This window comes from Moschus berezovskii, chromosome 1, assembly GCF_049115385.1.
Source record: "Moschus berezovskii isolate FMDL1 chromosome 1, NW_MosBer_1.0, whole genome shotgun sequence".
Lineage (NCBI taxonomy): Eukaryota > Metazoa > Chordata > Mammalia > Artiodactyla > Moschidae > Moschus > Moschus berezovskii.
This window is the reverse complement of record NC_142460.1, coordinates 80,007,939-80,023,899: the sequence shown is the minus strand read 5'-3', so window position 1 is coordinate 80,023,899 and position 15,961 is coordinate 80,007,939. Positions and strand designations below refer to the sequence as shown.

The 15,961-nt window shown below is 46.3% G+C and overlaps 1 protein-coding gene across 3 annotated transcripts in view; it reads left to right on the top strand.

The window, feature by feature from the left end:
• DRD3 (dopamine receptor D3) overlaps nt 1-15,961 on the top strand; it is a 47,393-nt gene that overhangs the window by 8,904 nt on the left and 22,528 nt on the right. For all 3 annotated transcript variants that reach the window (XM_088840564.1, XM_088840540.1, XM_055418405.2), the window contains exon 2: nt 2,865-2,977. In XM_088840564.1, the coding sequence (XP_088696690.1) occupies nt 2,865-2,977 (113 nt within the window). The remainder of the gene's footprint in view (nt 1-2,864; nt 2,978-15,961) is intronic.

Below are 15,961 nucleotides of genomic sequence, written 5' to 3'. Positions count from 1 at the left end.
TCCAGCAAGCCTGGGGTTTGCTGCTGTTCTAATGATCCTCTCTCACTTACACAGTCCCCCAACACACATAAACAAACAGGCACTCACAGTTTCACCAAAAAAAAAAAGAAATGGTTTCCCCCAATTTAAGTTACATGAAAAGATTAGCATACAAAGAGATGTTAAAAGAGATTTAGCATACAAATTTCCCCGGTGGCTCAGACAGTAAAGAATCTGCCTGCAATGCAGATTCTGCCTGCGGGTTTGATCCCCGAACTGGAAAGATCCCCTGGAAGAGGGTATGGCAACCCACTCCAGAATTCCTGCCTGGAGAAAGCCATGGACAGAGGAGCCTGGCGGGCTACAATCCACAGAGTCACAAAGAGTCAGACACAACCAAGTGACACACTACAACATACAAATTTCACCTTTTGCAAGAAGCTTTTATAGCATAGAACTGTCCTAGGGACTGAGCAAAACCCTCTTCTATTCTCCTGGCTGCCTTAAACACATGTCCCTTTAAAAATTTTTTCATTTTCAGAATTCCTATATAGTCATTATTAGGCTTTTATTTACACAGCACCAAATGACTGGACTAAAAGAAAGAAAGTAAATCCACAACTAAATGAACAAAAATGATGACTTCATCACTAGTTGGAACTTTTCATTGTTGCTCTTAAAATACTTTTGGTCAGAGTTTCTCACACTAGAGCCTGGAGATGACCAAATATAGGGAAAAGATCAAATGCTGGAAAGGAAATAATTCTATGGGGAAAAGTTATTAGTGGAGGGGAAACAGAGAGAGCCTTTCAGGAACGTGCATTAATGCCATAAAACAATGATACCCAGTGAAGTGGTCTGGCGATATAACAAGACTCTTGGATGAGAAAAATTAGAGGAACAACAGCATTTTCATGCACTATTGTTGGCAGTTTTTTCCTTGAAAAGCTACTTCAGAGGCTACTGAATCTATGTTTCACTCCCCTTTCTCTTAAATAGCCATTTGGCCTGCCAGCAGAGCTATCGTGAACACCCAGCTAAGACTAGGGGGCCAGCCTCACAGGTTTCCCCTTGAGACCCATGGTGTCCATGGGTCTCAGCCCCAGGGGCTGGAAGCTGCCCCAGGGGCTGGAAGCTGCCCAAAGCACAAACGCCTCCGGGCCCCAAGAGTGGCATTTGTGCATGAAAGTGATAGTCTCCCTGACATAGCTCTCTGGCTCAATTAGGTTATGTAGAAAAAAAAAAAATGAATAAAATAGAAAGGTGCTAGAATATACCTTAAATTATCTAAATTCCTGACTTATTTACATGTGTTACTCGGAAGAGTTATGGAGATCGGAACACATGTGTACAGGCATGAGGTCAGAACCACCTTCTCTGATTCTGTGAGTAGTGAAGAGGATCTGGGCCCCTTTCCAATGCCCTGGACACACCTTCCCCCCAACGTCTTGGTCAGCGGGTCCACAGCGATGAAGGCGGGCACACTGGCACAAGCTGATTTGACATAGGCTCTTACAGATGCTGTTAAAGCTTCCAAGCTTCAAAACCAGAAGCCAGATAGGCTTTCATTGTGGAGGGAAGGTGTATGAAAAATGTGCTCTCGGTTTATTTCCTGAACAGGGTGAGCTCTCCACTGGGTGGAGGGCTTCGAAGAGGTAGTCTTGGCACAGGGCCCACATCTGGCAGTCACCCAAGCTTGTTTACCACGAGCTGTGCATTGACAGGCACATCACTTCACCACAATCAGCTCAACCTCAGTTGTGTCGGACTCTTTGTGACCCCATGCACTGCAGCACACCAGGCTTCCCTGTCCATCACCAACTTCTAGAGTTTACTCAAACTCACATCAATCGAGTTGGTGATGCCACCCAACCATCTCAACCTCTGTTGTCCCCTTCTCATCCCGCCTTCAATCTTTCCCAGAACCAGGGTCTTTTCCAATGAGTCAGTTCTTCGCATCAGGTGGCCAAAGTATTGGAGTTTCAGCCTCAGCCTCAGTCCTTCCAATGAATATTCAGGACTGATTTCCTTTAGGATGGACTGGTTGGATCTCCTTGCAGTCCAAGGGACTCTCAAGAGTCTTCTCCAACATCACAGTTCAAAAGCATCAATTCTTCAGCACTCAACTTTCTTTATAGTCCAACTCTCACATCCATACATGACTACTGGAAAAACTATAGCCTTGATTAGAAGGACCTTTGTTGGCAAAGTATTGTCTCTGCTTTTTAATATGCTGTCTAGGTTGGTCAAAGATTTTCTTCCAAGGAGCAAGCATCTTTTAATTTCATGGCTGCAGTCACCATCTGCAGTGATTTTGGAGCCCAAGAAAATAAAGTCTGTCACTATTTCCATTGTTTACCCATCTATTTGCCATGAAGTGATAGGACCAGTTGCCATGATCTTAGTTTTTTGAATGTTGAGTTTTAAGCCAGCTTTTTCACTCTCCTCTTTCACTTTCATCAAGAGACTCTAGTTGAAACAGATCAGTGATTCACAAGCCTTGGTGTGATGGGTGGGGAGTATTCATTTTAAAAAGATGATTCATGGGCCCCAGATCCAGACACTGTGACTCAGTTGGTCCAGGAAAGGGTTCAGAAATCTACATCTTTAATGAGCACCCCACTGTGGACCGCACTTTGAGAAATGCTGGAATATTTGATTCAGAAGATCCATTTCAGTACTGACATTCCGCCAATTTGTCCTTTCTCAGGCAAGTAATCTCGCGCACCCTGACATTCGCTCAGTGTCTGCCTACCCTTGGTGATGAGGTTGTACTCACAGGGAGGGCGTGTCTACGCAGGACAGCCCAGGGAAGGTAGTAGAGTTGAAGGGTTGCTGTCCCTTTGCTGGGAGGAAACACTAACATCCTTGTCTCTGGTGCCCAGGTGACAGGTGGGGTCTGGAATTTCAGCAGAGTTTGCTGTGATGTTTTCGTCACTCTGGATGTCATGATGTGCACAGCCAGCATCCTGAACCTCTGTGCCATCAGCATCGACAGGTAAGACTGGGCTTTCCTTCCAGGCTTCGGAGAGAGGTGACTAGGTCAGGAGGTGAGGGACCCCCACCTAGGGAAGCTGCCCTTGCTGTGTTCCAGGCACAGGCTCAGCATCTAGGGCACTGGGGTCATTGTGAAGTGAAACTTAATACTGGGACATTTTCTTTTCTCTCTTTTTCTTTTAAACGATGGTTTGTAGGTGAGATGAAACTCCTGTGATAGGAGAGAAAGAACTATTCTGGAAGTTTTCCTTTCCCGGAGATCCCTAAGAAGGATTCTGGTTTTGCTTTTCCACCATCCTTGAGGCTTTCATGAATCTTAATTTTGTAGGGAGAAAGCAGAGAGACAGGGAGGTGAGATTAGGAGAAAATGTTCCTGCTGCTATTTTGTTTGTTTTTGGTAAAGGGAGGGAGACAAAGGGGCCAGGGGCAAAAGACAGACAGGAGAGAGAAAAGTTTGGGAGTATCTGCGAGGACGGAGAGAGGAGTGGATGAGGGGGAAAGGTAATTGCAGAAAATGTGGCCATGACCTGTCTGTTAAATATTTATGTCCCTCATAGAGTTTAAGAAAAACAAGAAGGATGTTTTTTAGAACTGCTTTTTGGTTGCTGGAACGGACTTCTGTGATTTTGACTCGAACCTGTGTGTATTCCATCAGAATAGCATCACTTTCTAGCCCTAAGCGTGTCCCGCCCAGCTCTGGGGTGCTCTGCTCCTCTCTTCCCTCTGTTTATGTTTCCCCTCCTCTCTCCCTTCCTCCCTTCTGAGTCAGCGTTGTCATGGCTCCCACGGACATCTCCAGACCCGCGGAGCATCCTGGGCAAAGGAGGTCGCTTTCCAGCCTGTGGCCTCTGTGGCCAGTCAAGAGCCTCCGTCTCCCCTTTTCCTGCTCCCCATCTGTCTCGTTTCTTCCTACACTCTTTCTCCCAGAACTTTATCCGTCCATTCCATAGCTTCAATGGGTGACCCCAAATAAAATCTGCCATCTACTGAGACTACCACACTTGTGCTAAGGCATGTCAAACCTTAACCCATTTCCTTTTCACAACAACCCTTCAGTCAGTCGGTTCAACCGCTCAGTCGTGTCCGACGCGTCGCAGTCCCATAGACTGCAGCATGCCAGGCTTCCCTGTCCATCACCGACTCCCGGAGCTTACTCAAACTCATGTCCGTAACAGCGGTGATACAATAACCCTTAGATAATATTATTAGCTTTATTTCCAGCTTCTTGGAATAATGAAGAAGTTTTCCCTAGTCACACAGTATGAAGCAGTGCCAGGATTTGAATTCGTGTCTATCTGATTCCCAAGTTAATAATCGCAGGCTTTGTGCTAAGCCTCCTCGAATCTCCAACCTCACCTCTAATCTGATACCCGGACCACATTACTGCCTGGATATACCACTGGCTCCTAGGAGGTGAAACGTTAAAAACCAAACCATCAAAGCACCAAACCATCTTGACTTGACGCTCTCTCACTGGTAATATCATTCCTGTGGAAGCTTGGATTTTGTTCAGCTCCTTTCTCTTCCTCATCTCCTTGTTTAGATACACTGATGTGGCTAAACAGTCAGTGCTTGCAGGCTCTGTCTCTGAAATGTTTTCTAAATATGCCCCATCTTTCCTTTCTTACCTCACCTGCTTCTTTTAGGCACCTATGACCTCCCACAGCTTACTAACCGACCCTTCAACCACGCTCAGAATTACTCCCCCAGAATTGGAGCCCGAATGTCCACTGCCCTACTCAAAACCCTTCAGTCTCCTTGGCCTGAGGAATAAAAATGGAAGTTACCTTCACAGTCTAAGATTCAAAGGTTGCCACGATATGGCTTCACGCTACCTTTAAAATCTCATCTCTTTCTGGGTTACCCTCTGGCCCTCTTATGCTCCAAGGCTGACCACACCAGTCCCCTTTTCTGTGAAGCCCTTCCAAACTGTCTACAGCTTAAGGTAGTCACCCCTGACCTCCCATGGTGCTTCCTCTGTAAACATGTTGTGGCATCACCAGGCTCCTTTTGCAGGAATCCTGATGCAGGCCCTCCTCACAGCCCCAGGTGTGACATTCACATGACCCATAGATCTGCCCTAAACTTCCCCGCATGTGTGTAAACAGTGACTGGACATGAAAACCCAAGCCTCTGGGGATACTGCAAACCAACCAGCCAACTCAATGGTCGTGACTTTTATAATGTGATTGGCTATCACTTGACTTTTATTACTTGACTAGCTATGCTGAGAAGGAAAATCAAAGAATGTGTCCATAATGCTAAAACTAATACCATTAAAGAATGTGTTAAAAATAAAGGGGAACAGTTGGATAACTCTGTAAACATACCAAAAAACCCACATTAATTTTATACTTAGATGAATTGTGTGGTATGTGAATTATATCTTGATAAAGCTGTTAAAAAGTAAAGGGATTGTTAGGGATTTTATATTTTTAGCTCTCTGAGAACAGAATTCCTCCCATAGCATCTATGCCTTTTGTGTGATTTCTGGACATTTAGTACATGTTTTCAGAAATATATGATTTACAGAAATAATGGACTGAGTTTGGTTTGCTACATCACTATCTCCACCACCCAACAATTATACCATCCTAGCTCCTCATCACCCATGAATGTCCCTGCTGTACCTATTTCAGAGCCTTGAACAAGGAATATTAAACTGGATCCAGGGATCCCTGTCTGAGGATAGCCAATCTGTACACCACAAATATGCACCTTCAGAGAGGTCATGAGAACAGAATCAGATCAGCCTTGGAGGAGTGAGGGAAGAGCTGCACAAAAAGAGCGCCTAGGACAGCCTCTGGGCCTCTAGCCTTCTAGTTCCAACCCTACCCTCTCCCATCTTTAAGGGTGTGCCTATACACTCCTGGAACGCAAAGTCAAGTGGGCCTTAGGAAGCATCACTATGAACAAAGCTAGCGGAGGTGATGGAATTCCAGTTGAGCTATTTCAAATCCTAAAAGCTGATGCTGTGAAAGTGTTGCACTCAATATGCCAGCAAATTTGGAAAACTCAGCAGTGACTGACTGGAAAAAGTCAGTTTTCATTCCAATCCCAAAGAAAGGCAATGCCAAAGAATGCTCAAACTACTGCACAATTGCACTCATTTCACACACTAGCAAAGTAATGCTCAAAATTCTCCAAGCTAGGCTTCAACAGTACATGAACCATGAACTTCCAGATGTTCAAGCTGGATTTAGAAAAGGCAGAGGAACCAGAGATCAAATTGCCAACATCCACTGGATCATTGAAAAAGCAAGAGAGTTCTAGAAAAACATCTATTTCTGCTTTATTGACTATGCCAAAGCCTTTGACTGTGTGTATCACAACAAACTATGGAAAATTCTGAAAGAGTTGGTAATACCAGACCACGTGACCTGCCTGCTGAGAAATCTGTATGCAGGTCAAGAAGCAACAGATAGAACTGGACATGGAACAACAGACTGGTTCCAAATAAGGAAAGGAGTACATCAAGGCTGTATATCGTCACCCTGCTTATTTAACCTGTATGCAGAGTACATCATGAGAAACGCTAGACTGGATGAAGCACAAGCTGGAATCAAGATTGCCTGGAGAAGTATCAATAACCTCAGATATGCAGATGACACCACACTTATGGCAGAAAGTGAAGAAGAACTAAACAGCCTCTTGATGAAAGTGAAAGACGACAGTGAAAAAGTTGGCTTAAAACTCAACATTCAAAAAACTAAGATTATGACATCCAGTCCCATCACTTCATGGCAAATAGATGGGAAAACAATGGAAACAGTGAAAGACTTTGTTTTCTTGGGCTCCAAAATCACTGCAGATGGTGACTGCAGCCATGAAATCAAAAGATGCTTGCTCCTTGGAAGAAAAGCTATGACCAACCTGAACAGCATATTAAAAAGCAGAGACATTACTTTGCCAACAAAAGTCCGTCTAGTCAAGGCTATGGTTTTTCCAGTATTCATGTATGAATGTGACAGCTGAACTATAAACAAAGCTGAGTGCCAAAGAATTGATACTTTTAAACTGTGATGTTGGAGAAGACTCTTGAAAGTCCCTTGGACTGCAAGGAGATCCAACCAGTCCATCCTAAAGGAGATCAGTCCTGAATATTCACTGGAAGGACTGATGCTGAAGCTGAAACCCCAATACGTTGGCCACCTGATGCGAAGAACAAACTCATTTGAAAAACCCTGATGCTGGGAAAGATTGAGGGCAGGAGGAGAAGGGGACGACAGGGGATGAGATGGTTGGATGGCATCACCGACTCGACGGGCATGAGTTTGAGTGAACTCCGGGAGTTGGTGATGGACAGGGAGGCCTGGCGTGCTGCAGTCCATGGGGTCAGAAAGAGTCGGACATGACTGAGCGACTGAGCTGAACTACACGCCCCACCCACACACACTCTCAGGCATGGGGCTGGCAGGTGAGGTTGTGCCCGTTGTGGCTGGAGTGTGGGAACTGAATCCGGCCAGGGCTTCATTCCCAAGCCTTGAGTAGACCAAGAGAGGGTACTTTTTTACAACTCACCAGCCAGGAGAGGGTATCTTTTTGTAACTTGCACAAAAGCACCATTTTGCTGGCAGCAGCCATGCTTGACACACGCTGCTACTTGCACAACTTAAGACACAAGAGCACACTTTGAGTTGGCTTCTGTCTCACACAGGAAGAATTCCCAGAATGCACAGCACTCACCTACCTGCAACCTGAGGGACAAGTTCCCATCTTAGACCCCAATGGACAAGGATGCTCCCCTCTTGGCTTGTAGGTCTAAAGGAACCAACCCTCACCGACCTTAAACTGTAGCCTTCTCCCTCTTCTAGGACGGAAAACAGGCCTTGGAAAAGCTGCCTCTATTATCCTTCACAGCAGTTTGCAGTACACAGCATTAAATTCTGTTCATGGGATGCCAAATAGCTGGTCAATTCATTAAAAATGCAATCATTCATGCAGACCTTTGGTCTTCACACAATGCTAGTCACCCATCTGACAAACTTGACCAAATGGATTCAGCATTTTTTGGTCATGAAGCCCCGATCTGTAATAGCAGGGTAGTAGGAGATAGAAAAGAAAAGGAAATGATAAAAGGGTTTTTGAAAGCAAGTAATACCATTGTCATTAGATTCTCAGGCATAGCTCTGGATGCTGGCATTAATGCTGCCTTTTCTTTTCTAAAAAGCAGAGTGGGTGAACACCACCCCCAGACTCCCCCCACCCCTTGGCTCCTTGCCTCCCAGTGGGCCAACCCCTCCCGCCGCACCCTGGGTCAGAGCTAACTCGGGGAGAGGGCTGAGAAAGTGTCAAAGGAGGAGGACAAGATCCGAGCGAGCGGTGAGAATACGGGTCCTCCGCAAGGATGCCGGGAATAATGCAACCAAATTCATTCACCAGGGAGTTCTTTAAGTGGCTCTCAAATGGCACCCATCACACAGGCAAGCCTCCGCGGCTTTGCAGCGAGCACAATAGGTGCCGGATGAGTCACAGGCACCTTGGGTGTTTTAGTTTGCATCTAAATAAGCACTTTATATTTGCAACGGGCTTCCCAGTCATTTGCAAAAAGCCTTCTCCTTCAACAATTCCACGAGGGGAGTCCACAGAACTAAAGATTTATTGAGCCCCCTGTCTGACCAAATGAAAGGTGGTGAAAAGCAGCGCTCACAGGGCTCGGGGGCTCATTAAACCCAGGCGGGGAGTCAGACTCGGGCCCTCCCTCCCGGCCCAGCCTCCTGCCGTCCCGCTGCAGCGTTCTCAGGACGCACCCTCCTCGGTTCCCACACACACACCTCCCACCGGTCGACAGGGCTCCAGGCCGAGGCCGAATTCTGTGAGGACCCGAGACCTTCAGGAAAGTGCCAACCCCACGAACCACAGTCAAAGAATTGGAAGTCCGAGGGGCAGTAAGAGTTTAACTTGTTGGTACAGGAATGAGTTAAACTAAATGCTCACCAGGGTCCCACAGCCTCTTAGTTTTGAGCCTAGAACCTGAATCTTCTGACTCACACACCCCTCTGTCTGTGCCAACCAGTGGCCCCTTCATTGTTGGAGGCGAGGATGGGGCTCGGAGGGAGGGGCCTCTGGCCAGGCTGGCACCTAGCTTTGTAGGTGCCATTTCCTGGGAGTAACTCAGGCACATCTCCTTTGTATTCAATGACCTGGCTACCGCTCTGCTGATCCTAACATGAGTGAATCTAAAAGCGATAGCAATAGAAATACTGCATTGGCCAAAAAGTGCGTTCAGATTTTTCCACACCATCTTAAGGAAAAAAATCACATGAACTTTTTGGCCAACCCAATAGCTACCGTTTCTTTAGCATGTACTATAGGCCAGGCACCAAAAGCTTGTCATTATGCTGACCGTCACAACACCCCAGCAAGGCAGGTGTATTACCTGCATTCTGCAAGTAAAGAGTCTGAAGGCTAGACTGTTCAGGTAAGCTTGCCCAGATCTCACAGCTGGTAGGTGAAGGTGGAAAGACCCAGGCAGCCTCTTTCTCCTCTAGCTTACTGCCTGTCTCAGAGGCTTGGCCACACTCTGGGCCCCTTAGCCCTGAGTCATGCCGCCTGGCTGGAAATCCTTGCTCTACCACTCCATAGGCTTCCCTGCCTACAGTGCAGGAGACCAGGGTTTGAGCCCTGTGTTGGGAAGATCCTCTGGAGGAGGGCATGGCAACCCAATCCAGTATTCTTGCCAGGAGAATCCCATGGACAGAGGAGCCTGGTAGGCTATGGTCACAGAGTCTGACATGACTGAGCAACTAACACTAGCACTTTTTTTTTAACCAGTTCATAGCAATGTGACCTTGAATAAGTCAGTTAACCTCTCTGGGCCTCAGTGCCCTTCCATTTAGTGGGGATCATAGCAGAAGGGTTGTTATGAAGAACAAATGAGTTAATATTTGTAGAGCACTTCAAACCGTTGTTTGACTGGGAGAAAGTGCTGTACACTTGTTTATTTGAGAAATAAATAAACTTAATGTTCCCTGATAATCAGGAATAAGGTGCAGACACCCCCCTCCCCAAAACTGATTGATATGAACAGTTACAGATCCCCTGGGCTAGCAAATAATAATGACAACAACAATAATCCTGTTTTTCAAATGCTTAATAGGTACTGGGCATTGTGCTAAAAACTTCACAGAGATCATCTCATTCAATACCCAAAACAGCCATTATCCCCACAGTGCAGATGAGGAAATTGGGTCTCAACGAAGTGGTATCTCTGGTCCATGGCCCCACAGTTCAGCGGCAGGCCAAGTGGGATTCAGTCGCTAATCAGCCTGTTTTCCAACACCCATGGACTTACCACTGAGCACACTGCCAGTGTTCCCGCCATGCCAGCAAGGACCCGGAAAGCTAAGAGCTCAAAGGGAGGGGTCCTGGCCAGGCGCGCTGCAACCGGGACAGCGCCCGCCCGCGGCGCACTGGAGCTTTGCTGAAGACCTGGAAGCCACGGGGGAGGGCATCGGGCCCACGCCCAGCCCTGCCTTGGCCTGAGGTCGGTCATCTGCCACCGATTCGGGGGCAGACCAGAGGCTAAGCAGTCTGCTTGAGTGGGAATTCGGGGTCCCTGCAGGGCTGCAGGAACCAGAGGGTGTCTCTCGAGCTTTCCCTCCCCACCTCCCCACGGTGCCTGGAGAGCCCCCAGGTGAGCCGTGAACTTCTCACCCCGCCGCGCTGGCGGAGCTCTTGCTGCATTCTGGCGCCCTCCGGTGGCCAATGCCGGAACAGCCTCTGGGTCTCAGCCCATTGTGGCAAGCTTCCTGGAGGAAAAGCCCTGGAAGCAAATTGGGGTGAAGGGTGGGGCGCGGGGGCGGGGGCGAGGCGGGGAGGAGGCGAAAGGGTGTCACTTATTCTAAAAGTTTAATCATGTTTTAAAATTAAGAAAAAATATTAATGTAACAGTGGCATGATGTAGTCTCATCTCTCACTTCTAACCCAAGTTCACAGGAGTTTTTGACACAGAAATGTTCCCCAATGCAGACTTTCTCCAGCTTGTCTAATCAAAAGATACACTTGCTTGTTAAAAATAAGCACTTCTGGAGTGAAACAAATATGCAAGGGTGTGGCCTTGAAATGTGCATTTTAACAGGACCCGCAGGAAATTAATAGAATCAAGCTACTTGGGGAAACTCAGTTCCAGGCAGCTGGTTGCTTAAGTACAAAGCACCCTTCAATACCATGTTTCCTGATGAAGCCCTTGTACCCACAAGGCCTCATGCGTGCGTGCTTAGTCACTAAGACGTGTCCAACTTTTGAAACCCCATGGACTGAGGCTGCTAGCTAGGCTCCACTGTCCATGGGATTTCCAGGCAACAATACTGGAGTGGATTGCCATTTCCTTCTCCAGGGGATCTTTCTGACACAGGGATTGAACCCACATCGCCTGCTTGGCAGGCAGATTCTTTACCACTGCACCATCTGTGAAGTCCCCACAAGGCCTCAGAGACTTGCAATGCCCTGGAGAAGCAGCGGGGCAGCCCGAAGAGACCTGGCCTCTGCCACCACTAGCTATGGGAAGTTGTTTTCATGATGTAATCCTTCAGTGACAGCGCTCCCTGGGCTTACTGACTCATTGAATAAATTGGAACCTCCAAGAAGTTGCTGAACATTAAAGCCTATTTAGGAAAATGAGCAACTATCAGTGGTGGGCTTGGGGTCGGCTCATAATGGCCAGTGAGAGCTGATGGCAAAACTTTAGGAGCTTTTTGAGGCAGTTACTATACCATTGGTATAACTTGAAATGGACACTGGTGGGAGTATTTCCACCACATAAATTGACAAATGGTATAAATTAAGGATCTTTTTCACCTGCAGAGCCAGTTATTAAGCATTTAGCAGCATATCACTGAATGAATGGGATGGTCAGGTTCCTCTATATCAAAGGTAATTATGTAAATGAAGGCCTGGGTCCAGCTGCAGGTCTGAAGGGCAGGAAGTGCATCTTACCTTTCCTTCCTGACCCTCAGCAGGTGTTCGGCCAGGGCAGCTACAGGACTCAAGGCTCAGCCTCTCCTCTGAGGTGCCTCAAGGGATCACTGCTAACGGCCAGTCCCCGGTAGATGTATTTGACTTGAAGCCCCAGCAGAGTGTGAAGTCCTGAGCAGAGTGAGGGCCTGGAGGAGTGCCAGGCACTATTTGCCTGCCCCTTCATCTCCAAGTTAGGGATTCAAAGGAGGATTTGTAGTGTATGTGTATCAGGAGAAGGAAACTGGGCCATCATGGGCCGTCCTTGGAGTTGGTGCCGGGATCTAAATTTGACCTTACTAAATAAGGGCTCTGTTCTTCCTTCTTGAGAAAGAACCACCTCTGTCACATGCCAGGATGCCATGACCAAATTCTATTGAGTCTGCATCCATCTTCGCCCTTGGAGCTGACTCGCAAGGCTCTTTGGGGACACAAATGTTAACACATGAACTCTAAGGCCAGATACACAAGAGGTAGATGAGTCAGGCAGCTGGAGCATTGGGGAGCACTGCCTCACCCCCTCCAGCTCAGGGTCTGTCCTTCCTCAGCCCCAAGCCTTGAGGTGCACAAGAGGAGCTAAGGGGGTTCTTCTCTGCATCTGGCTTCCAGGTTCCCTGGATACCGAGAGGACACCGAGAGGACAATGAAAATTTGAGCATACGTGCTATTTACAATAGCCAAGATAAGTGTCCATCAACAGATGAATGGATAAAAAAGTGGTACATATACAAAGTGGAATACTACTCAGCCATAAAAATGAATGGAACAAGGCTATTTACAGCAACACAGATGGACCTAGGAGATTATCATAGTAAGTCAGACAGAGAAAGACAGATATCATATGATAGCACTTATATGTGGAATCTAAAAAGATACAAATGGACTTATTTACAAAACAGAAACAGACTCACAGACATAGAACACAAACAAGACTACCAGAGGGGAAAGGTGGGCGGGACAGATAAATTAGGAATTTGGGAGTAGCAAATACACACTACTATATATAAAATAAATAAACAACAAGGACCTACTGTGTAGCACAGGGACCTCTGCTCAATGTTTAATAATAAGCTATATGGGAAAGGAATCTGAAAAAGTGTGTGTGTGTGTGTGTGTGTGTGTGTATATGTGTTTGTGCATGCTAAGTCGCTTCAGTGGTGTCCAACTCTTTGCAACCCTATGGACTGTAGCCAGCCAGGCTCCTCTGTCCATGGAATTCTCCAGGCAAGTATACTGGAGAGGGTTGCCATGCCCTCCTCCAGCGGAATCTTCCCAACCCAGGGATCAAATATGCATCTCTTAAGTCTCCTTGATTGGCAGGTGGGTTCTTTACCACTAGCACCTCCTGGGAAGCCCATACACACCCACACACACATACAGAGTCACACACACACAAATATATATATTTTAAAATGTCACTTTACACCTGAAATTAACACATCATTGTAAATCAACTATACTTCAATAGTAATAAATGTTCAGCTATAGACTGAACATTTGTAGACTCAGCTATATATATTAGATCCCTTGAGCTGAGATAGAATTAGAATTGTCCTCTTTGGGGTAGGACACCTATGGGATCCATGAGGCAATCAGTCTACAGCTTCTTACTACTTGCCTTGTGCAAGGACCTATATGGAATAATACCAAGGCTCTAATACTTTGGCCACCTCATGTGAAGAGCTGACTCACTGGAAAAGACTCTGATGCTGGGAGGGATTGGGGGCAGGAGGAGAAGGGGACGACAGAGAATGAGATGGCTGGATGGCATCACTGACTCGATGGACATGAGTTTGAGTGAACTCCGGGAGTTGGTGATGGACAGGGAGGCCTGGCGTGCTGCGATTCATGGGGTCGCAAAGAGTCGGACACGACTGAGGGACTGAACGGATCTGAACTGAACTGAAGATGAGTTGAGCCATTAAGTAGCTTAAATCATACGGAGTCTATCTCTCTCCAGCCATGAGGTAAGTTCACTAGTGAGGCAAGACACTGCATGCAGAAGAGCAATGTGACTGATTGGCAGAGGAGTGCTATGCATTTAGAGTTAGAGGTCTTCATAAGATGGAAGACTGGAATGGTTACTGAGCACTGATCTGAGATTAAAGGAGAGAAAATATGAGCTACCTGGGGAAGGAAAAGAGATAATGGATTGAGCAAAGACTATTGACGATTACCCATCAGTAACATGGGTAACATGGCTAACATGGCTGGAGTTATAAGTAAGTGTCAGGGACCAGTGGGAAGTCAAATTGGCAAGACAAGTTGGGGTCGTGTTGGGGAAGGCTTAGTATTGACACTGTATTTGTTTTATGTTGCTGTGTAACAAATTATCACAAAGGTAGTAACTTTATATTCATTTTTTATCTCACGGGGCAAAAGTTTGTGCAAAGTGTAGGTAGGTTCTCTGCTCAGGGTCTCAAGAGGCTGAAAATGGCTATAGGCTGACTTGTGTTTTCATCTTTCAAATGTATTCATATAGTCAGTAGAATTCAGCTGCTTGCAATTATAAGATGGAGGTTCCCACTTTCTTAGTGGTTGTCAACCAGGGGCTGTTCTCAGCTCCTGTAGGCCTTATGCTGTTCCCTGCCAAATGATCTCTTCCCAAATGTGGCTAGTTGCCTCTTCCAGGCCAGGAGGATAATTTCTCATGCTTTGACTCTCTCTTATTCAGGAAGTACTTAGTTCCTTTTAAGGACTCACCTGATTAGGCCCAGCCACCCAGAATCATCTCCCTTTTGGTTAACTCAATCTGTTGATTTGTAGTCTAATCACAGGAGTTCTGCTAGTTCTACGGTGCATGAACCTTGGGCACCATCTTAGAATTCTGCCTATCTTAGACAGTTGTCAGCTGAGGGCCCATGGGGTGGGGAAGACATAATGAAATCTATTTTGGAATCTGGCACAGGAAACCAGCCAGGAGGCTGTAGCCATCACAGAGAGAAGGTGGTAGAAGTGCGTGGATAAATGGGGAAGTTACTCTAATGCATAAATTTGCAGGACCTGCTGTCCTTCTGCCTAAAATGCTCTTCTCCTACCTTCCCTCACGGCTGGCGCCCTCTCTCCCCACTCATTTCCTCCCGTCTTGTGTCAGTTTGCCCCTTCTGTACATCCTCCTCTACCCTTAAACATGTCACCCAGCTTACTTCTTTCATAATAGTTTTCATTTCATATTAACATTCTTTTTCATCCATCCACTCCACGTACCTCCAAGCTCGATAAGGAAAGAGACCATTTTCCCATTTGCACATCTTGGTATTTCCTGGATAATAGTAAAGAACCCAATAAATGCTGGATGAATGAAATGTTAAATGAATGGGTGAGAAAATGTTATGGAAAGGCCAAAGAAATGTCAAAAAGTCTGAGTGCTGGGCGTGGATGTCTTGAAGAAAGGCAGGGATTGGAGCCAGATGAAGAGATGTAGGGAAATAGAAAGATCTACTTCAGATAGCTTGAGTTTGGGACAACCATGGAACAATTGTGCAGGCAAGTCCAATAAGCAGCTGGAAATGTATGTGTGGATATACCACAGAAAAGACAATATCCAACAAGAATAAAAAGCTGCCTTGACCATGTAAAAGTGTGTGTTGTAGACTGAATGTTTACGTCCCCCACCCCTAAATTCATATATTAAAATCCTAACCGCCACTGTGATGCAAGTGGAACCTTTGGGTGGTGAGTAGGAATCCACCCTCATTAATGGGATTTTCCCTTATAAAAGAGACTCCAGAGAGCTCGCCTCACCCCTCCCACCATGAGAGAACACAGCAAGAAGATGGCTGTCCACCAGCCAAGTAGTGGGTTAAACACCAGACACCAAATCTACCAGCACGTTAATCCTGGACTTTACGATCTCCTGAACTGTGAAAAATAAATATTCATTGTTTAAGTCACCCAACGGTATTTTTGATAGGGCAGCCCGAACAGACTAAGGAAGGATGAAAAGTTGATTTTAAAATAAGCCTTCATTAGATATTACTCATCTCTATTTACAAAATCTCTGCTACTTGGAATAGTTGTCACTGCAAGG